Source organism: Pleurodeles waltl, chromosome 12 (genome assembly GCF_031143425.1).
Source record: "Pleurodeles waltl isolate 20211129_DDA chromosome 12, aPleWal1.hap1.20221129, whole genome shotgun sequence".
NCBI lineage: Eukaryota > Metazoa > Chordata > Amphibia > Caudata > Salamandridae > Pleurodeles > Pleurodeles waltl.
Window position 1 is genome coordinate 527,755,837 of NC_090451.1, and position 27,539 is coordinate 527,783,375.

Below are 27,539 nucleotides of genomic sequence, written 5' to 3' on the forward strand. Positions count from 1 at the left end.
AATTCTCTTCGAAGATCTTCACAATTGTTTGTTGATTATGGCCCGGTTCGTACCGGTCTGGCCTCCTCCAAACAGACAATATCGAGATGGATTGTCTCCTGTATTCTATTTTGCTACCAACTAGCTAACAAGACACTAGCTGGCAGACCAAAAGCACATTCTACCACAGGCAAGTCGGCAACGACTGCTTTAATAAGGAATGTTCCCTTAGCAGACATTTGTAGAGCTGCGACTTCGAGGTCTGTTCACACCTTTACAAAGCATTATTGTCTTGACTCCGATGCCAGGGCAGATGCTCAAGTAGGACAGGCTTCTCTCAGCAACCACTTTGCTTGAAAATGTATTTCATGAGTGTCCTGTCTACTCCTCGTTTTTTGGGATGAGCTTGCTATTCTATTCACAGCTTATGACTATACATGGAAATCCCCTACGAGAGAAGGAATATTTTTTTACCTGCAACTCCAGTTCTCTCGTAGGGGTATTTCCATGATGGTCATAAGCGACCCTCCTGCCTCCCCGGTGGAGTAGACAGATTACTTACTCAAGTTACTCATAATTCTCAGCTAGGACTTCCTACAAAAATAACTGAGATAACTGCCTCTCTCTAGGCATGATGGGATACTGGAGGACTGGCTGCTCTTAAAGGCACAGTCACCTTTTTCTTCATTACTATGGCAGCCTATGGGCTACATTGCCCTGCACTTCTTCATCAGTGTTTTACAATATATAAAAGGTTTGTGAAGGAATTTTTCTGCAAAATTTGCCATTCATTCAGGCATTTAAATGCGGATATCTCAAATGTGTCCCTTTTAAAAATAGACTGGATAAATAATTTTGGACACTGTAGCCTTTCTCCTAGGCTGCATATGAACATTCTTAAGTGACTAGGCAGGCCTTTCTGAAGTAAGGCGAACATTGACACTTAAGAGGTTATATTGGAAAAATAGCTCCGGGGTCCCCGCAGGCGGGCGGGGAATATTCACAGCTTATGACTATCATGGAAATACCCCTATGAGAGAACTGGAGTTACAGGTAAGAAACTATTCCTTTTCTATCTGGGGTTCTGCTGACATTGTGAAACTCTGCTTTTGTGTATAACATGTCTGATGCACCCTTCTCCTTCCTATTTGTGAGGTAAGGAGCGGAGTACCACCAGACAGGGTAAGGCTTCTAGTATGCTCATCTCCCTGATCTTGCAATTGCTCGAGCATGGAAGTGTGTCAATAGATATGATGCTGTGTTTGCTTACTATGGGACTGTCATTACCTAGGCTTTGCAATTGGTTGTTAATGTAGTATTGATGTTTGCTGCCCCATAAAGTCCTCTTTTACTTGTCGTTACAGAGCTCTTCTGCCTCATTATATCCTTGACTTTGGCTATGTCATTCTGGGAAGTGTACGAACACACATCATCAAGATCACCAACACATGTCCATGTCCCGTGTCCTTCTATGCAGATCGGAAAAGTCTTGCTGATACAGGTAATGGAAGGAGAGAGAAGAAAGTAGATAGGAGTGTGAATATTCTACTCATGTCTTTGTGCTAAACCATCTCTTTCATATTGTTAGGGTTATTTTTGGTCCTACTAATTTGAGTCTCTCCTTCTATCAGCTTGACGGTAACTAAATTGAAAACTGGACAACCTGGTGAACACTTACTTACACCTACTTAATTGTAGATTACAACTTTGTCAGTTTCCTTTCAATTCATTAGTGCAAGTCTTAGCAGAGAATACACTAATGGTGTTATTCTGATAGCAAGAAATCACCAGAAAATGCCTCTTTTTTTTTTTTTTTTAGTGTGGAAGTTTTAATATTAGTACGCAGTCTTTCTTTTCAAAATGATGCCTGCATTTCTCACATTCTGCACATGTGTATAGCAAGAAGTAGCCACTGACCTTGATCAGACGGTCTTTAAGTGCCCATAAGCCTATTGCTGGCTGATCAAAGCAGACACTTCGGTAAAGTTGAAAAGAGATCTGCACAGCACAATGTTCATACTACTGTCGTAAGGAACTGAATATTAAATATGCAAATCTGATAGAGACTTCTAGCTGCAGATTCCTTACCGTGGAATTCCCTGGCGTCAGCTCTGAATCTGGAAATTTTCTGCTGAACAGTACCGTGCGCGCACCGTCGGGTGGCGTCGTTCGGATCCGCGTGGCATCGTCAGCGTCATTGGAGCCATCTGTGACATCACGGCCTTCTATATAGGCACCACCCCGGCGCGCATACGTCAGTTCTGTTCTTTCCGCGCCGGTTAAGCGCCGATTCGGAAAGAGCTACTGTTGGCATGGTTACCCCCTAACGATTTGCCTTTTGTTGATGCTAGTTATGATTGAAAGTGTGCTGGGACCCTGCTAACCAGGCCCCAGCACCAGTTTTCTTTACTTAAAACTGTACCTTTGTTTCCACAATTGGCACAGCCCTTGCACACAGATAAGTCCCTTGTAAATGGTACCCCTGGTACCAAGGTCCCTGTGGCCAGGGAAGGTCTCTAAGGGCTGCAGCATGTATTATGCCAACCTGGGGACCCTTCACTCAGCACATGCACACTGCCTTACAGCTTACAGGAGAAAAATACTAAGTCGACATGGCACTCCCCTCAGGGTGCCATGCCCACAACCCACTGCCTGCGGCATAGGTAAGTCACCCCTCTAGCAGGCCTCACAGCCCTAAGGCAGGGTGCAGTATACCACAGGTGAGGGCATAGCTGTATGAGCACTATGCCCCTACAGTGTCTAAGCCAATTCTTAGACATTGTAAGTGCAGGGTAGCCATAAAGAGTATATGGTCTGGGAGTTTGTCAAACACAAACTCCACAGTTCCATAGTAGCTACACTGAATACTGGGAAGTTTGGTATCAAACTTCTCAGCACAATAAATCCACAATGATGCCAGTGTGGGATTTATTGAGAAATGCACACAGAGGGCCTCTTATAGATGCCCCCTGCATGCCAGCCCAAATACTAGTGCTAGGCTGACCTGTTTCTGCCAGCCTGCCACATCCAGACGGGTTTCTGGCCACATGGGGGTGAGTGCCTTTGTGCACTCTGTGACCAGGAACAAAGTCTGTACTGGGTGGAGGTGCTTCACACCTCCCCCTGCAGGAACTGTAACACTTGGCGGTGAGCCTCAAAGCTCAAGCCTGTTGTTACAGCGCCCCAGGTTACTCCAGCTAGTGGAGATGCCTGCCCCCAGACACAGCCCCCACTTTTGGCGGCAAGTCTGGAGGAGATTATGAGGAAGCCAAGGAGGAGTCACCCTCCAGCCAGGACACCCCTAAGGTGTCCCGAGCTGAGGTGACCCCTACCTTAGAAAATCCTCCATCTTGCTTTGGAGGATTTCCCCCAATAGAAGTAGGAATGTCCCCCCCTCCCCCCACAGGGAGGAGGCACAAGGAGGGTGTAGCCAATCTCAGGGACAGTAGCCATTGGCTACTGCACTCCAGCCCTAAACACACCCCTAAATTGAGTATTTAGGGGCGACCCTGAACTGAGGAAAACAGATTTCCTGACGACCTAAAGAAGAAGGACTGCTAACCTGAAAGCCCCGCAGAGACGACAGAGACATCAACGGACTTGGCCCCAACCCTACCAGCCTGCCTCTGGACTCAAAGAACCTGCAACAGCGACGCATCCAGCGGGACCAGTGACCTCTGCTGACTCAGAGGACTGCTCTGCAACCCAAAGGACCAAGAAACTAACGTGGACAGCGGCTCAGTCTGATCTACAAAAAAGAAACCAATCTTTAAAGGGACTACAGCCTCAGTCCGAAAGCGTAAGTCCCCAACACTCTGCACCCGACGCCCCCGGCTCGTGTCCAGAGAAACCAACACTGCAGCGAGGACCCCCAGGCGACTCCCACGACATGGACACCCTGAGACGACCTCCCTGCACCCCCCACGGCGACGCCTGCAGAGAGAATCCAGAGGCTCCCCTGACCGCGACTGCCCAGTAACAAAGAACCTGACGCCCGGAAGAAGCACTGCACCCGCAGCCCCCAGGCTTGAGAGAAACCAACTACCGGTGCAGGAATGACCAACATGCAGCCCTGATTATTGCCCAGTTGGTGGCTGGCCCGAGAAGCCCCCCCGTGCCCAGCCTGCATCGCCAGAGTGACCCCTGGGTCCCTCCATTGCTTTCAACGCAAAACCCGACACCTACTTTGCACACTGCACCCGTGCGCCCCTGTGCCGCTGAGGGTGTATTTTGTGTGCCTGTTTGTGACCCCCCCCAGTGCTCTACAAAACCCCCCTGGTCTGCTCCCCGAGGACGCAGGTACTTACCTGCTAGCAGACTGGAACCGGAGCACCCCTAATCTCCATAGGTGCCTGTGTTATTTGGGCCCTACTTTGACCTCTGCACCTGACCAGCCCTGTGTTGCTGGTGCCAGGTGTTTGGGGTTGACTTGAACCCCCAACAGTGGGCTGCCTATGCCCCAGAGACTGAACTTGTAAGTGCTTTACTTATCTGCTAAACTAACTTGTACTTACCTCCCCCAGGCACTGTTGATTTTTGCACTGTGTCCACTTTTTAAAATAGGATATTTTTTGCCAAAACTGTGTACCTTACTCTTTTACTTCAAAGTTCCATACTTACCTATGCCAAGTACCTTACAATTTATGTACTTACTTGAATTCTGAATCTTGTGGTTCTAAAATAAATTAAGAAACAAATATTTTTCTATATACAAACATATTGGCCTGGAGTTAAGTCTTTGAGTGTGTGTTCCTCATTTATTGCCTGTGTGTGTACAACTAATGCTTAACACTACCCTCTGATAAGCCTACTGCTCGACCACACTACCCTAAAATAGAGCATTAGAATGATCTATTATTGCCACTATCAACCTGTAAGGGGAACCCTTAGATTCTGGGCACACTATCTCTCATTTGGAGATAGTATATACAGAGCCAACTTCCTACAGCTACCTTTTTTTCGACGTTTTTGTCAAGGATTTTTCGATTGTCTAAGCGATGTCTTTGAGAAAGACTGGATTTAAACCGTGTGGTGCATGTCATTGCACCATGTCAGTTAAGGATTCACACCATGTCTCTGGTGCCTTGAGAAGGACCACGATTAGCAGTTGTGTTCCGACAGTTGGGCCTTGGCTCCGAAGGCCTTGAGAGAGAGAGATCTCTCAAACTGCTAGCGGCCTGCAGCCATCTTCGGTTAGCGCAACTCTGAGGAGGTCATGGTCCCGCTCTAGGAGGAGGTCGTGGCACTGCTCCAGGAGCCCCAAGTCTTCTTCCTCGCATTCGAGGTCTTCGGGGCATTCAGGTAAGAGGCACAAAAAGAAGTCGTCGTCCAAGCGGACTTTGACTTCGCTATGCCCATTGGCCGACGAGGCGTCTAGGGAACGTTGATGTTCCGAGTGTGGGTCCGCAGAGCTGTCGCCAGGGCTGACTCCGCATCTTCCCCTCTTTCCGCGAACTGGAGCGACTCCCGCAAATTAAAGAATTTTATGAGGCTATGCGCCTTGTTTTTGAGTGGGCTGCACCCTCGAGTGGGTCTTCAGGCCTCGCAGGGTCAGCAGGGGACCCATCGGTTTCAATGTCGGCAGCTTCGGCCTCAGGGCCGTTGGGGACCCCGGGATCCGATAGCGGATCCGGACCGGTGCCGGTTTCTCACAGTCCACCTCCTCCGGCACTGGGCCCGACATCGACGCTCCCTCCGCCAGCGGCGCCCACTCGTGGTGGTAGCCCCATCCTCATTCCAGATGATCCGGAGCCGGAACAACGTTGTACTACGCCGATTCCAACTTAGACTGCGCCAATTAGGCCCAGATCAGTGCCTGAGGCTTATTCAGAACAGCTAGGCACAGGAGAGAAGTGGGAGGGGTCTGAGGACCCTTTAGGATTGGAGCATGAGCAGGACTGGTATGAGGATCTGGGGGAAGCTAGTGGACTGGATACTTCTCCAGATGCTGGCGCATACTCTCTCCTCCCGTGGTGGCTACGGAGGAGGTTGCATCTTATGCCATGGTGGTGCGTAGGGCAGCTGAGGTCTTGGACCTAGACTTGCCTACGGTGCCAGTCAGGACTAATCTCCTGACGGAGGTGCTTCAGCCAGAGGTTGCTACATCAGAGCCGATGTTACCTTTCAATGAAGCCCTCACAGATGTCCTTCTGGGAACATGGTCCAAACTCAGCAAAGGGGCTCCTGTGAATAGGGCAATCAGCCGCCGCTATAGACCAGCTCCAAACGACCCTAGTTTCTTCACCCACACCCCACCCCGGAGAGCTTGGTGGTCCAAGCCTCCACTTCCAGTGATGTTTTCCCTTCCGCCCTTCCGGGTAGGGAATCCTAGAGTCTAGACCAACTTGGAAAGAAGTTGTTTTCTTCCTCCAGCCTGGCATTGGGGTCCGTAAACACCTCTTGCCTATTTGGCCGTTGTAAGGAAATGCCTCCTTGGCATGGTTACCCTCTAACCTTTTTACCTTTGCTGATACTAAGTTTTGATTGAAAGTGTGCTGGGACCCTGCTAACCAGGCCCCAGCACCAGTGTGCTTTCCCTAAACACTACCTTTTGTTTCCAAAATTGTCACAGCCCTGGCACTCAGATAAGTCCCTTGTAACTGGTACCCCTGGTACCAAGGGCCCTGATGCCAGGTAAGGTCTCTAAGGGCTGCAGCATGTCTTATGCCACGCTGGGGACCCCTCACTCAGCACATTCACACTGCCTCACAGCTTGTGTGTGCTGGTGGGGAGAAAATGACTAAGTCGACATGGCACTCCCCTCAGAGTGCCATGCCAACCTCACACTGCCTGTGGCATAGGCAAGTCACCCCTCTAGCAGGCCTTACAGCCCTAATGCAGGGTGCACTATACCACAGGTGAGGGCATATGTGCATGAGCACTATGCCCCTACAGTGTCTAAGCAAAACCTTAGACATTATAAGTGCAGGGTAGCCATAAGAGTATATGGCCTGGGAGTTTGTCAAACACAAACTCCACAGTTCCATAATGGCTACACTGAAATCTGGGAAGTTTTGTATCAAACTTCTCAGCACAATAAATGCAAACTAATGCCAGTGTGCAATTTATTGTAACACACACCCAAAGGGCATCTTAGAGATGCCCCCTGAATACCAATCCGACTTCTAGTGTAGGCTGACCAGTTTCTGCCAGCCTGCCACACACCAGACATGTTGCTGGCCACATGGGGAGAGTGTCTTTGTCACTCTGTGGCCAGGAACAAATCCTGTACTGGGCGGAGGTGCTTCACACCGCCCCCTGCAGGAACTGTAAAACCTGGCGGTGAGCCTCAAAGGCTCACCACTTTTGTTACAGCGCCCCAAGGCATCCCAGCTAGCGGTGATGCCCGCCCCTCTGGCCACTGCCCCCACTTTTGGTGGCAAGGCTGGAGTAGATAATGAGAAAAACAAGGAGGAGTCACCCACCAGTCAGGACAGCCCCTAAGGTGTCCTGAGCTGAGGTGACCCCTGCCTTTAGAAATCCTCCATCTTAGTTTTGGAGGATTCACCCAATAGGAATAGGGATGTGCCCCCCTCCCCTCAGGGAAGAGGCACAAGGAGGGCTTAGCCACTCTCAAGGACAGTAGCCATTGGCTACTGCCCCCCAGAACTAAACACACCCCTAAATTTAGTATTTAGCGGCACCCCACAACCCAGGAAATCAGATTCCTGCAACCTGAAGAAACAAGAATAACTGCTGACCTACAAGCCTGCAGAGAAGACGGACAACGACAACTGCTTTGGCCCCAGCCCTACCGGCCTGTCTCCAACTTCGAAAACCTGCAACCAGCGACGCATCAGATAGGGACCAGCGACCTCTGAAGCCTCAGAGGACTGCCCTGGACTGAAGGACCAAGAAACTCCTGTGAGCACCGGCCCTGCTCAAAACCAGCAACTTCTTTGCAACAAAGAAGCAACTTCCAAAGACTTCACATTTCCCGCCGGAAGCGTAAGACTTCACACTATGCACCCGACGCCCCGGCTCCAGAACCAGAGAACAAACACCTCAGGGGGGACTCCCCGGCAACTGCGAGCCCGTGAGTAGCCAGAGACGACCCCCCTGGACCCCAAAAGCGACGCCTGCAGAGAGAATCCAGAGGCTCCCCCTGACCGCGACTGCCTGTAATAAGGGACCCGACGCCTGGAACCAGGACTGCACCCGCAGCCCCCAGGACCTGAAGGAACCGAACCTCAGCCCAGGAGTGACCCCCAGGCGACCCTCTGCCTAGCCCAGGTGGTGGCTGTCCTGAGAAGCCCCCCCCCTGTGCCCGCCTGCACCGCTAGTGACCCCCGGGTCCCGCCATTGATTCCTACCTGAAACCCGACGCCTGCTTTGCACACTGCACCCGGCCACCCCTGTGCCACTGATGGTGTGTTTTGTGTGCCTACTTGTGTTCCCCTCCCCCCCCAGTGGTCTACAAAACCCCCCTGGTCTGCCCCCCGAGTGCGCAGGTACTTACCTGCTGGCAGACTGGAACCGGAGCACCCCTGTTCTCCATAGACGCCTATGTGTTTTGGTCACCTCTTTGACCTCTGCACCTGACCTGCCCTGAGCTGCTGGTGTGGTAACTTTGGGGTTACCTTGAACCCCCAACGGTGGGCTACCTATGCCCCAGAACTGAGACTTGTAAGTGTTTTACTTACCTCACAAACTAACCTTTATTTACCTCCACCAGGAACTGTTGATTTTTGCACTGTGTCCACTTTGAAAATAGCTTATTGCCATTTTTACAAAGACTGTATATGACTTTGCTTTTATTCAAAGTTCCTAAAGTATCTAAGTGAAGTACCTTGCATTTAAAATGTTTACTGCAAATCTTGAACCTGTGGTTCTTAAAATGAACTAAGAAAATATATTTTTCTATATAAAAACCTATGGGCCTGGAGTAAGTCTTTGAGTGTGTGTTCCTCATTTATTGCCTGTGTGTGTACAACAAATGCTTAACACTACCCTCTGATAAGCCTACTGCTCGACCACACTACCACAAAATAGAGCAATAGAATTATCTAATTTTGCCACTATCTTACCTCTAAGGGGAACCCTTGGACTCTGTGCACACTATTTCTTACTTTGAAATAGTATATACAGAGCCAACTTCCTACAGCTGTTTTTCCCATACTTTATGGGATACGGTGAGACAAGTGCTGGCCCAGGCCCCAGAAGGCGTAAGGGACACTCTCACCCAAGCTGTCAAGGATGGGAGAGATGCAGCCAAGTTTACAATTAGGTGTGGCTTGAACACGACGGACTCGCTGGGCAGGGCGATTTCTTCTACAGTGGCCCTCCGTCGCCACGCCTGGCTATGTTCTACTGGCTTTTCGGGGGATGTCCAGTTGAGTTTGATGGACGTGCCCTTTGATGGCTCTCACATTTTTGGTGAGAAGGCAGACTTTGCGCTTGAGAGGTTCAAGGATTCTCTAGCTATGGCCAGAACCTTGGGCCTTTCAGCACCGGCTCGTCAGCAGTCCGTCTATCATCCCTTTGGAGGCTTCGGAAAGGGCGTGGTACCATGACAACCACAGGTTAGCCACCATCCTCTGGCTTCACAGCATCCCGTGCGAGGACGAGGTCATGGTACCGTCAGACCCAGAGGGTCTGGCCAGAGGTCGGCCACCACCCAACCCTCCTCTTCCGCAGCGTCCAAGCCCTCCTAGTATGGTTCTGCAAGACCTTGTCCGTCCAGTTGGAGGTAGGATTCAATTTCATCTTCCTCACTGGCAGGCCATAACATCGGACAAATGGGTCTTGCAGATCATACACAAGGGCTATTCTGTTCCCTTCCAGTCTTTCCCTCCCTCTATCCCTCCAGTAAAAGAACGGCCGATGGAGGATCATTTGATCTTATTCTGCGAGGAAGTTACGGCTCTCTTGGCCAAGGGAGCCGTAGAAAAGGTCCAGATGTCAGAAGTAGGCAGTGATTGTTATTCCCGCTGCTTTGTGATTCCCAAAAAGAACAAGAGCCTTTGCCCTATCCTGGATTTAAGGGACGTCAATCTCTTCCTCAAAAAAGGAGAAATTCAAGATGCTCACTCTTGCTGAGGTCTCGTCTGCCCTAGACCAAGGAGACTGGATGGTAGCTTTGGACTTGCAGGATGCGTAGTTTCATATCCCCGTTCTGCCTGCCCATAGGTGTTACTTGCGGATTAAGGTGGGCCACGAGCACTTTCAGTTTACCGTGCTCCCATTCGGTCTCACCAGTGCCCCTAGGGTGTTCACCAAAGTGATGACGGTGGTGGCAGCTCATCTAATAATGTTAGGGATTTCAGTCTTCCCCTACCTGGACGACTGGCTGTTGAAGGCTCTGACGCCCCAGGCTCTTGTCACCCACCTTCAGACTATGGCGGACCTCCTGCATTCGCTTTGTTTCACCATAAACGTGCCGAAATCACTCCTGACTCCCTCTCAGAAGCTCCCTTTCATCAGAGCTGTTCTGGACACAGTGCAGTTTTGGGCCTATCCTCCCGAGCAGCGAGTCCAGGATATTCAGGTTATGATACCAATGTTTCTGCCTCTATCCTTGATTTCGGTGAGACAGACTCTGAGGCTATTGGGAGTCATGGCTTCCTGCATCCTATTAGTCAAACATGCCAGATGGCATATGAGGGCTCTGCAGTGGGACCTGAAGTTCCAGTGGGCACAGCATCAGGGAAATCTTAACGACATGGTTCAGATCTCAGAGGAAACTGCAAAGGATCTGCAGTGGTGGTTAGTGAACTGCGATTGGGTCAAAGGCCGACTCTTCTCCCTTCCCCAACCAGATCTTACAGTAGTGACAGATGCGTCACTTCTGGGATGGGGCGGCCATCTGGGAGAGGTGGAGATCAGGGGCCTCTGGGCTCCGGCAGATTCCGGGCTCCATATTAACTTTTTGGAGCTCCGAGTGATCTGGGTATCATTAAAGGCATTTCTTCATGTTGTGAAAGGGAAGATAGTGCAGGTGTTCACGGACAACACTTCTGCGATGTGGTACTGCAACAAGAAGGGCGGTGTGGAGTTGTGGACCCTTTGTCAAGAGGGTCTATGTCTCTGGACGTAGCTGGAACACCAGGGCATAACCCTGGTGGTTCAACATCTGGCAGGTTCTTAGAGTGCCAGAGCGGACTAACTCAGCAGGCGATGCTTAGCAAATCACGAATGGTGTCTCATTCAGAGGTGGCAGAAGTACTCATTCAGCAGTGTGGAGAACCTTTGTTAGATCTGTTCCCCTCCGAAGAAAACGCGCAATGTCAGCAGTATTGCGCATTTGTTTCCAAGGCGGCTATCGCTAGGCGGCGCTTTTCATTGCGAGTGGAGTTCAGGCCTCCTTTACGCCTTTCCACTTCTACCCAGAGTTCTCAAGAAAATCAAGAACGACGGGGCTGGCTCAAGTAATCCGAGTGGCTCTGGTTTGCGTGCGAAGAGTTTGGTATTCAGAGCTTATCAAAATGAGCATCAGTCCACCAATCAGGTTGCCTCTTCAGGAGGATCTTCTGTCGCAGCAGCAGGGGAAGGTTCTCCACCCGAACCTGTCAACTCTGCGGCTTAATGCGTGGATCTCCCTCCTGAAGTCTGTAATGTCATTCTGGCAGCCAGGCGTCCCTCTACTAAGACTGTTTACGCCTGCCTTTGGAAACGTTTTGTATTATATTGTACAGAGAGGGCTATTGATCCTCTTTCTTCTTCTCTTTCTAATATCCTCCTTTTCATTCTGACACTCGCCCAACAGGATTCCTCCTTAGGGACTCTTAAGGGCTATTTTTTTGCTTTATCGGCTTTTCTTCGCTTGCCTGATCAAAAGTCCTTGTTTAAGTTTCCTATTTTACAGAGATTCTTAAAATGTTTGTACATATGTTTCCACCTATGCCTTTTGTTATGCCCCAGGGGGACCTTAATCTAGTGCTCGCTTTTCTCATGTGTGCTCCTCATTACATAATTGCCCTCTCCGGCTGCTCATTATCAAAACAGCCTTCTTAGTGGCAATCACATCTTCCAGGAGAGTAAGTGAGATGCAGGCTGTATCATCAAAACAGCTGTATCTCACAATATATCCTGATAAGGTAGTCCTCAGAACTCGTGCCTCTTTCCTCCCCAAGGTGGTGACCCCTTTCCATCTGGGTCAGATCATCACCGTGCCCACCTTCTTTGCTCCACCGCTAAAGAAGAGGAGCATCTCCACCGTCTGGACCGAAAAAGAGCGTTGTCGTTCTACCTTGACTGCACAAGAGTTCCGGGTGGATGACCAACTCTTTGTGGGGTTCATTGGAGCAAAGAAGAGTCAGGCAGGCCAGGAAAGAACCATTTCTCGCTGGGTCATTCTCTGTATTAAAATTGGCTACGCATTGGCTAAGAAGCAGCCTCCTGAGGGCTTGAGAGATCACTCAACAAGGGGGAAAACTGCTACCATGGCTTTAGCTCGAGCTGTGCCAGTTCTAGACGTCGGCCAGGTGGCAACATGGGCTTCCTTGCACATATTCGCAAGACACTCCTGCCTGGATAGCCAGGTGAGAAGAGATGGACATTCCTTTTGTAATGTATATGCTCGCAGCCCACTGCCAGGAGGTCATAGCTGGGTTTCTATTCTAAGGTAAGGAATCTGCAGCTAGAAGTTTCTATCAGATTAATAAGTTACTTACCTTCAGTAATTAATTATCTGGTAGAGACTCTATCTAGCTGCGGATTCCTTAAACCCACCCAGGCCTCCCCGCTCTGCGGATATATACTATGTTTTTTTTTGTTGATTTTTACCCCTTCTCCATGGCATGTCATTTTGCTCAGAAAATCAGAAAAAAGTTGGTTCTTCCATGACTGTGCACTTCTAGTGTGGGAAGTTGTGGAAAAGAACTGACCTACTGGCACCAGGGTGGTACCTATATAGAAGGCTGTGACATCACAGACGGCTCCAGTGATGCTGACTACGCCACACGGAGCTGTACAACGCATGCGGATCCCAACGACGCCACCCGACGACGTGAGCAGGGTACTGCTCAGTAGAAAAATTCCAGATTCAAAGCTGATGCCAGGGAATTCTAAGGTAAGGAATCTGCAGCTAGATAGTCTCTACCAGATAATTTGTTACCGAAGATAAGTAACTTGTTCTTTTACACCCTGCACCCTTGCAATTCTACTGTAATGGCAAACCTCACATCTTTATGGACCACCAGGCTCATAAGACTCAATACCCCAATGGATCTGCTTCAAATGACTGCCTCAGCACATTGAATGATATACTTTTTTGACAATGGCAAACTTGTATTCTGTTGCATAGTGACAAGGGAGATCCACCATGGCGCACTGGACCACACTTCGGGGAATACAAACGTACTCTCTACGACCTGGGCTCCCATTGTGGGTTCCTGGTAGGCTGCAGAGTTGGCCACATCACATCATAATCTGTATTTTTTTTTTCTTTCTGCTATGGGTCTATAACTGCAAACAAGGGCACTCTATGACTTGCATATTGTTTTCTCCGTATAATTGCTTGTTATATTTTATACAATTTCCTATTAGGCACCCCCATTCGGAAGTCGCCTGAAATTTGGAAATGTTTCTGAGAGAAATGGCTATGTTTGTGTTGAAGCGAGTGCAGTGGATGAGAGAAAAGTGTCACTGGAAAGATAGGACTCTGCCTGGTAGGTAGGGTGGGTTGGTGAGGTAATTGGGGAAAACTATTACACAATTAGATTAAGTGACTGCTATGTGTACGCTATAGCCTTCCATAAAACTCAGCCTGACGCATACTGCTACCACTATAGAGACTGACCATAGACCCCCTCTGATGAAATGCATAACATGGAGTGTGCAAGTTCTAAACAATCCTAGAAAAATATGCCTGATATTGGCCAGGTATTAGCTTATGCCTCAAAATATTTGATTGACATTCGCCTGCTGTAGGAGACCCATCCCTTGCCCCACAGAATCCAGGATGTGGCTAAATAAAGGAGCACCGATAGATATTTTTGCCACATATTTCACCTTCTCCGGGGGGGGTTGCCATGGTTATTAGGCGTGGCCACCGGGTCCGACCCCTTCACATGGTGTCGGACTTAGAAGGGAGATACCTGATAGTTCAGGGTATACTGCAGCAAAAACACCTCACCATCAGCGCTTACAGGCCCAATCACGATGACCCTGGCTTTTACCGTGCAGTGGTGGCATGTTGCCGAGGCATTCATGTCAGGTTGAAGGGAGATTTTTCAACCTGACATTACATGACACCCTAGATAGTTCAAAAATCAGACTTCGACAACATAGTGGTGCTCGAACTGTGCTACTAAACATAATACAGACTCACAAACTAGTCAACATGTGGAGAACATGCTCTGGTGCCAAATGGAAATATAAGTTGTGCTCAGTGGTCCACAGGACGGCCTCCAGGCTGGACTTCTTGTTGGGGACCAAGGATGAACTGGGGTGGAAACATGACATTACACGATTCTCGCACACTGTCAGACCATTCTCCGGTGATAATTGTGCTACACCAGCCAGAGAAGGGAGGGAAGTGTCAAATGTGATGCCTGCAACCAGCCATGCTCCTTGACATGGTTTTTCGGAAAGAAATTAAGCAGGCTATAGTGACGCACTTTGACATGAATAAGAACTCATTGCAGGGACATGGAACAGCATGGGAGGCCTTTAAATCTGTAATACGAGGATAGTGCATATCAAAGGGAAATGGCATTCTTAAATTGATTAAAGGCATCCTTAGTAGTATAGAAGGAACTAGAGACTTGGTATAGTATGGATCCTGAGACACCTGGACAGATCCAGTTATAACTATGCGAGTTCTATGACGAGGCAGATAGAGAATTAAAACACTTTGGGCAATATGCTGCAACACAGCAGTACAGGGAGGGATAGAGACAAGGGCATACACTGGCTAGACTACAGAAACCTAAATGAACTGCAGATCATACAGCTCATATAGCCCTAGTGACGACTGCTGAAGGCAAGTTGAAAACCCAATCTTAAGCTATTCTTGTGGAATTCACGGTCGTGCTATCGTACGTTATACACCACTACACACCGGTCAGATGAAGTGGGACTTACAGAATACTTGGAGCAGAAAAGAGGTTTCCATGAGCAGCAGACATAGACTATTGCATTGCAACTACCGCCACAAGGACTGCTACACTCCGGCAAGGCTGTATAGATATGGGCTGAGAGATAGTGATGCATTTGAAAGATTTAACACTCCTGCTGCTGATTTCTTACACCTGATGTGGGACTGCTGGGGGATCACTGAATACTGGAGTAAATTGTTCCAGCCCCTAAATTACATTGTAGACCTGATACTGCTGCATGAGGCCCTAACAGCATTGCTGGGCTTTGTCAAACTGATACCTAATCCTAAGCACAGTAGGAGATTCGCTGGACTGGCCCTGCTCATGGGTATGCATCGAGAAGCTATGGCATGGTGAAGGGGAGCACCCCTTACTTTGGACAGATGGCTAACAGACTTAGCGTGTTGCAGCAAAAACTCAGTAATACTCAATACACTATTGCTCATTAGGTCACCTTCTAGGTACTTTTGGGGCCCACAGAGAGCCTATCTTGCTGGGATTGAAGGGAATGACCACGATGAACGAGGGGACCTGTGTTCTCATGGTACAGGTGGAGTCAGTTCACAAGAGGGGTAGTTTAAGCATAAAGGTAGCTAGTCCGTGAATCGGATCATATTGGACGGTATACACATTGCTAAGGCTATATTCTGACTGTTTGCTAAGTTTTTTTAATTATTCATTTAGCATTAGGTGATGCATCATAGACCTTCATGATGCTTACTTTTACTTTAATCTTTGTCCATTTCAGATGAAGTGTCTGGGGTTCTGAGCTGGAGCATAGTTGTATCCATTCACTGTGGTATCTTTCGGCCAGAATATTGCCACAAGGGTTTATTCTAATTGCATGTCATTTTTAGACTAATTTTATGAGGATCTAAAGCATCTTTATTTCCCCCAATCTGGGAAACGGAATTGCAAGGAAATAACTCTTTTTGCATGTTTACCCCCACGTTTTTGGACTGATGCTGCTGGTTTCTTGACTCTGAGTGCACCAAGGCCTGCTAACCAGACATAAGTGCCAGTGTTTTAGCCCCAAACAAATTTCATGTCGAATTGGATACCCCCAATTGGCAAGACCTGACTGACTTATAAGCCCCTAGTATATGATACCCAGGACATGTAAGACAGAGTGTCCACTCAGGGCTGAAGCACTGTTTCTGCCACTCTTCATGCGACAACTTACAAAATGGCTCCCAGCCTGCCACTGCAGACTGGAATGGCATGGTTGCACTGCCAGTTTGTCTTTGCCATTTAAAGCTATAGCAAAGCTTCCCTATCCCTTAACAATATATGAAACTCTCCCCTAAGGAAGGCCTATCAAGTACTGTGGCAGAGAGCAATATTCTGAATGCTGTAAACGTGAAACAGAAGATGATGCTGTTTTAAGAGGAGAGACCATTTGGCATATAGAGAAGAAACTTTTTAGCGAAAGGGGAAATATAAGGATCTGTAGGCTCTCTCCAATGATATCATAATTCTGGACCTACTTCAGTCCACGACAATGAGAAAACAAAGCTTTTTGTTGAAACCATACACTTGGATCTGATGTGATATTTGCACCTCTATGAACTGTTCATGGTCGAAACAGCACATACTAGCTGTGAGCCACCGCAGTGTGCTACCCCACGACTGGTATAGTCAAAGCGGTTAAACTACAAAGATCGGAATACGGCACTCCGGCTGGTTAGTGAAAAGGAACTACACCTGGCTGGCAGAATGACAATATTGCCATGTTACCAAAGAAAAATATTGTAGCAGCATTGATGACTAAATGGGAACCAACCATATTCCCTTACTTTATATAGTCCATACTTCACTGGGTTGCTTTCCATTAATTACAAAGCAAATACTGTACATTCAGATCCAAATGACTGATTCTTGACTGTCACAGGCAATTTTTTTGATGTACTGACAGGTGTAGTGAATTTTTATGGCCTTAACCCTGACATCCACAATTTTTTAATGAAATTCTTGCAGTATGGCACTAGACACCACAATATAACATTTTAATAGGTAGTCATTTTAACTTGGCTCTAGATCCACAGCTTGAAAGGTCCTTCTTGGTCTGCAGACCACCCATTGTATGTGAACAAGTGCTTTGTATTGTTATCGAAATGCTGGGCATTGGTGGATACTTGGCGTATGAACTATAAGTGCAAGCAATTTCTTTCTTACTGCTTGTTGGTACACCACTCTGTCCACGATTTACTACTGTCTGATCTCTGCGAGACTGAGAGCAGGCATAACAGACATCACATACAATCTATGTAACTTGTTTAATCACTTCCCTGTACTGTTGGAATTGAAGATCCCTATTCAGTCCTACCCTCAATGATTCTGAAGGTTTCTTACTGACTCGTCATTAGGCATGGTTTTTAGAATGAAATACAGGCTGCTGTTCCACTATTTGATATCGGTGGCCAAGATAGCAACCATTTTGTAGGCTTTTAAAGTGCAAATACGTGCAGAGAGCATTTTAAAGGCAGAAAGGGGTCCTTAGTGTTATTAACACTGAGCTGCAAGAGTTAATGACCGAAATAGCTGGCCTGGAAGAATGATATGCCAAGTCAAGAGAGCGAACAGTTTACTTGAATTTGAAGCTGCTGTCATATAGAGAATTTGCAGACAGAAAAATGGCCTTCTTATCCCTACCTGCTTGGGCTAGGCATCACAATTAGGGGGAGAGGCCTTGGAGATTACGGACATGGCTACTTAGGGGGGCATAGGGTGCAAAATATAGTCACTGAGATTGAAGACTTATCAGGACCCTAAGAAAGAGATACTGCAGGAATATTTGGGGAATGCACTATTACAGACAGCTGTATGCCTCAAACTTCAGTGTGAATGACACGCAGATCGACAAACACCTGGAGGAAATTAGTGGCCAGGCTCGAAAATACCCACAGGCAATTCCTGTCCGAAACCGAACTTCAGTCTGAGGTGAGGGCGGCCATAGATGGTTTGGCTGGAGTAAGCGCCCCAGGTGCCAATTGCCTCACATCCACATTTTATAAAGAGTTTAAAGATCTGTTTACACTACTCCTGCTTGGGGCATATAGGAAGCCAGCTGCTGATAGGTTGCCCCCACAGTCCACTAGTAAGGTGGTAATACCAGTTCTGTTGAAACCAGACAAGGATAACTGTTTTAGCAAATCCTGCAGATTGTTATTCCTATACAATGTAGATAAATAACATTTTGGCAAAAGTGACTGCTAATTGACTTACTGTGTTGTCCAGCTAGTCTGGGCCAGACTTGCTCGATCAAACTGAGTTCATACAAAGTAGGGCTACCTTGTGTCACCTTCATACTCTATGTGCAATACTTTATCAGCCAACCCCGATATAGCCACTGTTGCAGTTTTTCTCAACCAGGAAGAAGGCCTTTGATTTACTGAAATGGCTATTATTCATTACTATACTACACCAACTTGGATTGGGAGACTAAATCAATAGCTTTAAGATATTGCTATATTCAAGACTTGCACCAAGAGTTGGGATTACCAGATGTATTTCATGCCATGGGGATCTGGAAGGATATGAGGCAGGTATATCCTTGCTTCTCACTGCACTGCTGATTGTGACCATGGAACTCTGAGCAGCTGGCTGAAGGAACACCATGCTAACACGGGACTACAATATCTTAGAGGTAGGTTACTAATCTCAGTGTATGTTGATGATATATGTTTGATCATCGAAAAGAACAAGCAAAGTGCATCCCTCTTAATTAGAGAGATAATCAAATGTGGGCCCTTTTCAGGCAGTAGAATAACCTGTGAAAAATGAGAGGTATACCCACTTACAGACTGCACAAGTAGAATAGTGTTTGAATTCCCATTGTGATGGTGCGAAGGCATGCCTAAATATTTGGGCATTAAGGTCAAGAGAAGTTTGATAGGAAAATTACTTTTTGTGCTAGAAAACCTGAATTGTCCAGTTAATAAATGGACTTCTTTCTCATTCTCTGCAGGTGGTAGAATTGCATTTATCAAAATGGTCATTCTACAGAAAAGCTTGTATCTGCTTTCCAATATGCCAATTGCATTGGGTGAAACATTTTTCTTTAAAACTTTGCAGAATTCTCTTATGACTAACTTGGGCTGACAATCACATGTATAATGGGATGTAATGATACTCCTTTTTTTAGAAGGAAGCCTTTGATTTAACTCTGGAGTTATACTCTTATGTAGCTCATATGCAATTTGCTATATAATGGTACCATGAAACAGGCAATACTACACATATGATAGTTAAAAGAGAACAAAAGTCTGAGGGTACCCTCCAAACTATACCTGATGCCAAACCTGAAAGACAGAGCGCTAATTGAGACAGTGACATCTACATGCTTGGCCTGACATTAAATGGGAAGAGGGCTGCGATATACCGAGGTATCCTTGCCGGCGCTACCACTGCTGCATATCCAGCTTCCCACCCCGTAGGGGAAAAAAAGCCTATGATAGCTTTTTGGCAAAAGACGGATGTAAACAAATGGGTCAATTCAGTTGTGTGTAGTGGTGAATTCTTAACAATAGAAGATTGCAAGGAATATTCTGCCAGTAAAGCTCTAGGTGTATTTATATAATTGTGTATAAAACATGGACGGACTAGTTTGAGATGTAGGGCATTGCTGACGTGAAAAATGGATCTTGGGAAAGGAATCTAAGATTAATGTGTACATCCTGCTGCACCCAGACTACGGCTGTTTCCCTAAACTCCAGGTACCTGCTGTTAAATTTCAAGTTCTTGAACCACGCACATTATACACAAGTTGTTCTTACTAAGTTTTGCCCATTGTGTAGTCCAGGGTGTAATGGAGATGAGCATGTCGAGATGAGTATGTTATTTCCCTACACGTGGCCTGGTGCAGTCTGAACCTGCATAACTATTGATCGCAAATTCTAAGTTGCCTTGCAGAGATGATTAAATGGATTAAAGCTCCAATGATAGTTCTGATGGGGTGTGTTAGCATTATTATGAACTAAGTAAGAAAACTTTCTAGACTGGCCGTCCTGCAGTGGTGTTACATGGCTGAGAGACCCAGTCCTTTGAAGAACATATTGGCTGCCTGAGCAGGCATTTTCCAATGAACAAGTCCATTACTAACCAAAAATGGCCTACAATTTAGGTGAAAATACCCTTGGAGTATCTGAGTCCCATTATGATTGTGTCCATTATGATCTTTCTTAAATTCTCAGGCCGAAGCAGGGCTGACGCAAGATACAATCGACAGATTGTAACTACTTGCCTATGTTTTGTCTGGATGCTGCTCATCACTGCTTTGAGGTTCTATATTGAATTTACATGATACATACACAGAGGTGTTAAAGCAAAATTGTTTCAGAAGTGATGTATATTCCTGTTAATCATGTAGTAGAATTATTAATTTTAAATTTGACATTAAGAGTCTATGAATGAGACTGTGATGAGAGCGAAATGAGCAGAGGTGGAAGCCAGAGCCTTACACCATGAGAATGCCCGAGGACTCTGATGCCGCTTGATAGCACCAGCATAGATGAGCTACTGAAAAAAATTACCACTCCAGTGGAGGACTTGCACTTCTTCTAACTTAACCGCTGCCCCCCTGGATCATCAATCTGCAACAGATAACCTGCCCACATGTCAAGTCCCTTATACCCTACAGTATTGGCCCATTTCCTCGCTTCACCAGTGGACGGACTCACCCTGCCCTCGACCCACCCCATTCTCCTTACTCCCAACCCCCTGTCCTTCCCAGTTAGCCGCAGTACCTTTCACCCTAAACATGGCCACACAGCCCTGCTAGCAAACTGACGACATGACTGTCCAACACTCATGCCCCCCCCCAAAGACCTACGGGAATAGCCGTGGGCGAGCCATAACACCAGGCGCAGTGCCCCACAGTAAAGATAGGACAGTACATTGCAAAGTGTTTTAGGTCTGATTATATTCAGCTGTGCCTATCCTTTATTAATTGCAAAATGTTGAATGTTTTTGCAATACAGTGCATGGGGAAATTGGTGTTGAGGGGTAACATGGTATACAAACTTTATTTTGTGTTTGATATGGAAAAATATAAAGTTTTTAAAAAAATCAACCAATGTCCGATTCCCCTTACAAGGTTATGGGGCAATTTTGAGAGAAACCACAGTGTAGGGCTTGAGATCACCAGCAGAAGAGCCTTTTTCTACATGCGCTCTTGCTGATTGCAACACACTTTCCAGGGAGCAAAAAACATCAGAGTGGACACTCTACTAAGTACTTGGGTAAAAGCAGAAATGGGCTCTAAACTTGAAAGTCATCACAGAAGCTTTCGTTATTCCAGAAGTCGACTTGTTTGCTACCTCATATGGCTCAAAATTCATATATTTCACAGTTTGATTTCCAGATTATAGTTTACCAGGAATGTCTTATCGATTTCCTGTTTAGGCAAGAATGTATTTTTCCTTCCATACTTAATCCTCTACCTGTTCTCATGAATGGTGTCCTCTGAACTGTCTAGAGTTTATAGACTATGCAGACATGACTGGCTATACATGTTGTATGGCAATATATTTAGCACAGAGATACATAATTGCTGAAGGAGGCAAAGTGACCACCCAAGGCAGTGCTATACCTTTAAGTTTAAAAGGTTCTGCATCTGTTGTATTTAGCTGTGTGATAACTTCCGCTGTGATATCTGAAAGAGGTAATTTAACCCTGCGTGTAACATCTTGCAAGGTCAGGTCTTTAATATTTCTGTTAGCTTGTCTGTCTGCTGTTGCTGCTTATACCAATAATCAACCACGTGTACAAGAAAAACCTTTTTACAAGATCTTCATCAAATCATAAAATTGTTCTTCCCATGAGAGATAATCCCCTGCGTGGTATTCAATCTAACTTTTTTTAGTAGCGATAGCTTGATCTATAATGGCTAGTGAAATTTGTTTTTCATTGACAAGCCTTTCCTTTCAGTGGTGATAATGTTTTCCTTTCTATCTGTCTCGGTTCTCTTTTAAGTTGTGCCACCTTGTCATCATAACACTTTTTTGGATAAAATATGCATACAAATACATTAACAACCCAAGTCTTGTTGGGTTTTCCATGGCTTGTAGGTTGACTTCACAGCACAAGAGGAGACATCTGTACTCATCCTTCTTGTCAAGCAGTGTAAAATTATTATTTAGATATAGTAAAGATTCTCAGCTATCATTGTTTAGGCTTCCCTGGTGAAGCATATCTGGTGTGCATCCAAAAAAGGCTCTGGAGCTCCACTTATAAGCTCAACAGTGTTCTTGGGAGAAGCATCTCCCTCTCTCCTTGCAAAGTTCCAAACCCAGTGATAGAATCTTTAGTTTTCACAAATAAATTGCCTTTCAAATGGAGATATACACAATCATTGGCCATCTCCAAAGGACTGAAACACTTTCACCATTTAAAAGGCTTATTTCTCACATAGAGTAAAAACATTGTTTTGGCGCTAGTTATGTTGAATTGATATGTATGTACCTTTGCATTGTTGATCTGTAACATCTTCACTAAGAAATAAATAATAGAAAGCATGTACAAATTCTCAATGAAAGGCATTAGAAGTTGACAGGTGAGTTAAAAAAAAAAAAAGTAGATGAATTACCAAAAAGCATGGCGGAATATTTGTAGATCAGTATAAATGTTCATGTCATTAGTTCCCCTGGCTTACCTAATTGTACTTTCTCACTTTATGTGAACATTTTCTTATTCCTCTTTGTCTGCTCATTGAAGCATTCTGATGTGCACTTGCAGTTGTAATGTAAACCAATTTTCTCACTCTAATCTCCAGGTTTCAGCACAGAGCTTGACCGTGTGAAAAATCTGCCCTACTGTGAAACAGAGACATTTGAAATCAGCTTTGATCCTCGTGGTGCCAACATTCCTCTTGGGGATGTGCATGTCCTGCTGCCCATCAAGGTATGATGGAATCAGCAATTAATGAAGCTCATCAGTGTTTCCATTATGCACATAGGACAAATGTGCCATGGAATTCAGTAGAGCAATCTTCATTGCATACAATACCTTTCGTGAACCTTATACCTCTTGACCCTTTTTGTGAACCTTACAAAAATAAATGCTTCTTTCACTCCTTGCTGCTGAATTTTGACAGCTGAGCTCTTTTTCTTGTGTTTCCCAAAGGTGGTTGGAGGACCTGTCTTTCATGTCAAGCTGCAGGCCAGCGTCACCATGCCCACGCTCTCGATCTCATGCGAGAAGCTTGAATTCAGTGATGTTCAGTGTGGTCAGTGCCAAGTGAAATACATCCAACTCCACAACCAATTGCCAGTTGTCTGTGAATGGTCTGTCTGTAGCCAAGAGCAGCCAAAGCAAGTAAGGGAAAAACCTTTAAAACTCAGTGTTGCAATGTTGCTGGAAGCAAGCCATTGTGTCCTGGAAGAGAAGGTCCAAACTTAATTGAGTACAATATTATGTAGTTGCTTGTCTGCAGTGCCTCATTCTAATTCCCTTTTTCTGTCTTGCTCTTTGTCAAAGCAGTCCATGAGGACAATGTACTCTCTTGTTCACTCTGTAGTAAGCTGCAGTCCATAATCCCGGTATTTTTCTGTTCATCATCTCCCAATGCCTGTCAACATGCAGTCTATTGCCATCACAGGAATTTCATTCTCACCTTGGCATCATTGCCTTTTTATGGACAAAAGTGACAATTGAAAGTGTTCCACTTCCAGAATTACAGCCATGCTATGTTTATTAGGTATGATGAAATACCTGGCAGAATAAAGAAGGCATTGAGTGGACCACACTGCACAAAATGTTGGTTCCAAATCAGACACAAAAACAAACCACACATTTAGGGCCAGCACCACTGGGAATAACCAATGCCATGACATATAGAGAATTACAGATGGGTAGCTGTATATAACGGGTGTTTCCCATGGAATGGCTGTTATTGACATCAAATACACATTGAGAGTGAAGCTGGTATTGTCTATGACATCACGCAAAAGCCAGAGGTGAAAAACATTAACTTTATCCACAGTTACCAATATACAGCTCATGTTATATAGGCCTGTCATTCTCTTTTAGTAGAAATAAATTAGTACAATGTCTGTAAATAAACTGTGACTATTGTTCAAGCAATCATTCTTTATTTCAGTCAATTTTGACTTTAAAGGTAAATTAAAAAGTAGTAAAAGACGTTATTACAGAAATAAAAAATACTGTAAAAAGCAAATGTACAGAGCAAAAACTGTGGTGTAGAGAATAATTTATAAAAGAACAAAACTAGTTCCTATCAAAGTATTACATAACAGATGCATACTGTAAAAAACCTAAAGTGAGTCCAACTATATTCAGAAGTATATTCTATCCCTCCTCATGGGCTATCGCATTAGTCATCATCTATGATAAAATCCTCTTTAAAATAGAAATAATTATTGATTCAGAATATATGCCATTTTCCATTTGTAACCAATTCATCATGAATTCATAAGTAGCAAAAAATCAATAAATTGATTCTGCACGTGGACTTGGGAATTATAGTAGTAAATAGGCACCACCAAAAAAAAAACAATATAATACCTATAACTTGAGGCACCATGTTAGTAGCAAAAGGGAAGTGAAAGAATAAGGCTGGTGGACAACAGGTCAAAAGCGACCTCTGACCCTGGTTCTCAGGCAGGTCGCTCACCTCACCGCCTCACAGCCTCCAGCGTGACCGCTCTCGCTCCTGTGCCCTGTGCTCCTGTGCCCTGACTGCCTTTTCCCGCCTCCAGTGACCTAGCGCCAGCGCCCTCTTCGTTGTGCCCGAGTGCCTGTGTCCGCTCTTTCTTCTGTACCCCGAGTGCCTGTGCCCCTGGTATTGTTCCACTGTATTGTATTGTTTTTACCTTGTTTGCCCTTACCGTGTTCTTCTCTCTTCCAGCCTCGTCGCGTCACCCCATCGCCGCCCGTTCGTTTCCCGCCGCTACACTCCGGTAGCTCCGCCCCCTTGCTCCCCATTGGCCGCCCCGCTCCCACCTCCCAGCTGCTCCTCCCTCCCTCTTCCCCTCATATGGAGGCCGCGCAGCGATAGAGAGAGCGACCTCTGACCCTGGTTCTCAGGCAGGTCGCTCCCCTCACCGCCTCACAGCCTCCAGCGTGACCGCTCTCGCTCCTGTGCCCTGTGCTCCTGTGCCCTGACTGCCTTTTCCCGCCTCCAGTGACCTAGCGCCAGCGCCCTCTTCGTTGTGCCCGAGTGCCTGTGTCCGCTCTTTCTTCTGTACCCCGAGTGCCTGTGCCCCTGGTATTGTTCCACTGTATTGTATTGTTTTTACCTTGTTTGCCCTTACCGTGTTCTTCTCTCTTCCAGCCTCGTCGTGTCACCCCATCGCCGCCCGTTCGTTTCCCGCCGCTACACTCCGGTAGCTCCGCCCCCTTGCTCACCATTGGCCGCCCCGCTCCCACCTCCCAGCTGCTCCTCCCTCCCTCTTCCCCTCATATGGAGGCCGCACAGCGGGCGCGCCGCTGGCGCGCCGAAGGCGCGCCAAAGGCAAGCCCGTCTGTGCCCGTCCACGCCTGGACCGTGCCCAGCGCCAGACCCCCTGGCCCCCACCGCTGCGAGCCTACATGCCGGACCTACGAAGCCGCCACCCTCATCGCACTCAACACCGGCCGGATCCCCGGGTGCTGCCGTGTCGCCCCAAGACGCACCCACGGACCCTTCACCTGCCAATCCTGCAAGTTCTCCTGCATGCAGACCCGCACCGCGCCCGCCAAACCAAGCACCAACAGCAACCACCTGAAGTGCATCCTGCTTAACACCCGCTCCATCCACAGACACGCCGTGGAACTCTGGAACCTGCTCGACACCACATCTCCAGACGTCGCCTTCCTCACAGAAACCTGGATGAACGCCTCCTCAGCGCCTGACATCGCCATCGCCATCCCGGACGGATACAAGATCACCCGGAGGGACCGCATCAACCAGACAGGAGGAGGCATCGCCATTGTCCACAAGAACACCATCCGCATCACGACCAACTCCGACGACACCCTCACAGCTGCCGAACATCTCCACTTCCAGATTCACACCGACCCCAAGACCACACTCAGAGGCACCCTCATCTATAGACCCCCAGGACCCCGCACACAATTCAGCGAAGACATCGCAGACTTCATCAGCCCTCACGCCCTCTCCTCCGCCGACTACATCCTCCTAGGGGACCTCAACTTCCACCTGGAGAACAACAACGACAACAACACCACCACCCTGCTGGACAACCTCGCCAACCTCGGACTCAAGCAACTGGTGAACACCCCCACCCACTACGCCGGACACACGCTTGACCCAGTCTTCTCCTCCAGCAAGTACATCTCCTTCAGCCACTCCACCGGACTCCACTGGACAGACCACAGCTGCGTCCACTTCAGCTTCAGAAAAACCACGACTCACCACCACCCACAACAGGCTCCCCGCAGGAGCTGGAACAAGATCACCACCGACCAGCTCTCCACATCACTGAGCCAGAACCCTCCCGCCAGCTCAGCGGACCCCAACCAAGCAGCCAACAACCTTACACAGTGGATCACCAACTGCGCTGACAACCTCGCACCTCTGAAAACCCATCCCATCAGGCCCAACAGCAAGAAAGCCTCCTGGTTCAACAACGACCTCAAGAACTCCAAGAAGAACTGCCGCACCCTCGAGAGTGCCTGGCGAAAAAACCCGACTACAGACAACATGACCGCCCTCAAGTACGCGTCCCGTAAACACCACCAGCTGATCCACACCACCAAGAAGACAGCATTCAAAGAACGACTAGACAACAACGCACACAACAGCAAGGAACTCTTCAGCATCGTCAAAGAGCTCTCCAACCCCAGCGCCGGAAACAACGACATCACCCCCTCACAAGACCTCTGCGACTCACTCGCCTCGTTCTTTCACCGCAAGATCGCCGACATACACAACAGCTTCAGCGCACAGACCACGCACCCAACCACCAAACAGACGCCCCCCAACACCACCCTCCGCGCCTGGACCCCGGTCAGCACCGAAGACACCATCCATACGATGAACACTATCCATTCCGGATCACCAACCGACCCATGCCCCCACCACGTCTTCAACAAGGCCGACTCCGTCATCGCACCCCATCTCCGGGACATCATCAATTGCTCCTTCAACACCGTCACCTACCCGGAGAGCTGGAAACATGCCGAACTCAGCGCCCTCCTGAAGAAACCATCAGCAGACCCCACCGACCTCAAGAACTACCGCCCCATCTCGCTCCTCCCGTTTTCTGCCAAAGTCATCGAGAAGACCGTCAACAGACAGCTGGCCGCCTTCCTCGAGACTAATGGATCCCTCGACCACTCACAGTCCGGCTTCCGAGCCAACCACAGCACCGAGACCGCCCTCATCGCAGCCACTGACGACATCCGAGCCCTGCTCGACAATGGGGAAACAGCGGCCCTCATCCTCCTGGACCTCTCCGCAGCGTTCGACACGGTCTGCCACCGCACCCTAGTGCAGCGCCTCAGCAACATCGGAATTCAAGAGAAGGCTCTAGAGTGGATCATCTCGTTCCTCACCGGAAG

The 27,539-nt window shown here is 47.4% G+C and overlaps 1 protein-coding gene across 2 annotated transcripts in view; it reads left to right on the top strand.

Annotated features, from left to right (window-relative positions):
• Positions 1 to 27,539, top strand: part of HYDIN (HYDIN axonemal central pair apparatus protein) — a 2,122,366-nt gene that overhangs the window by 1,142,033 nt on the left and 952,794 nt on the right. For both annotated transcript variants that reach the window (XM_069217473.1, XM_069217472.1), the window contains 3 exons: positions 1,344 to 1,480; positions 22,789 to 22,916; positions 23,139 to 23,330. In XM_069217473.1, the coding sequence (XP_069073574.1) occupies positions 1,344 to 1,480; positions 22,789 to 22,916; positions 23,139 to 23,330 (457 nt within the window). The remainder of the gene's footprint in view (positions 1 to 1,343; positions 1,481 to 22,788; positions 22,917 to 23,138; positions 23,331 to 27,539) is intronic.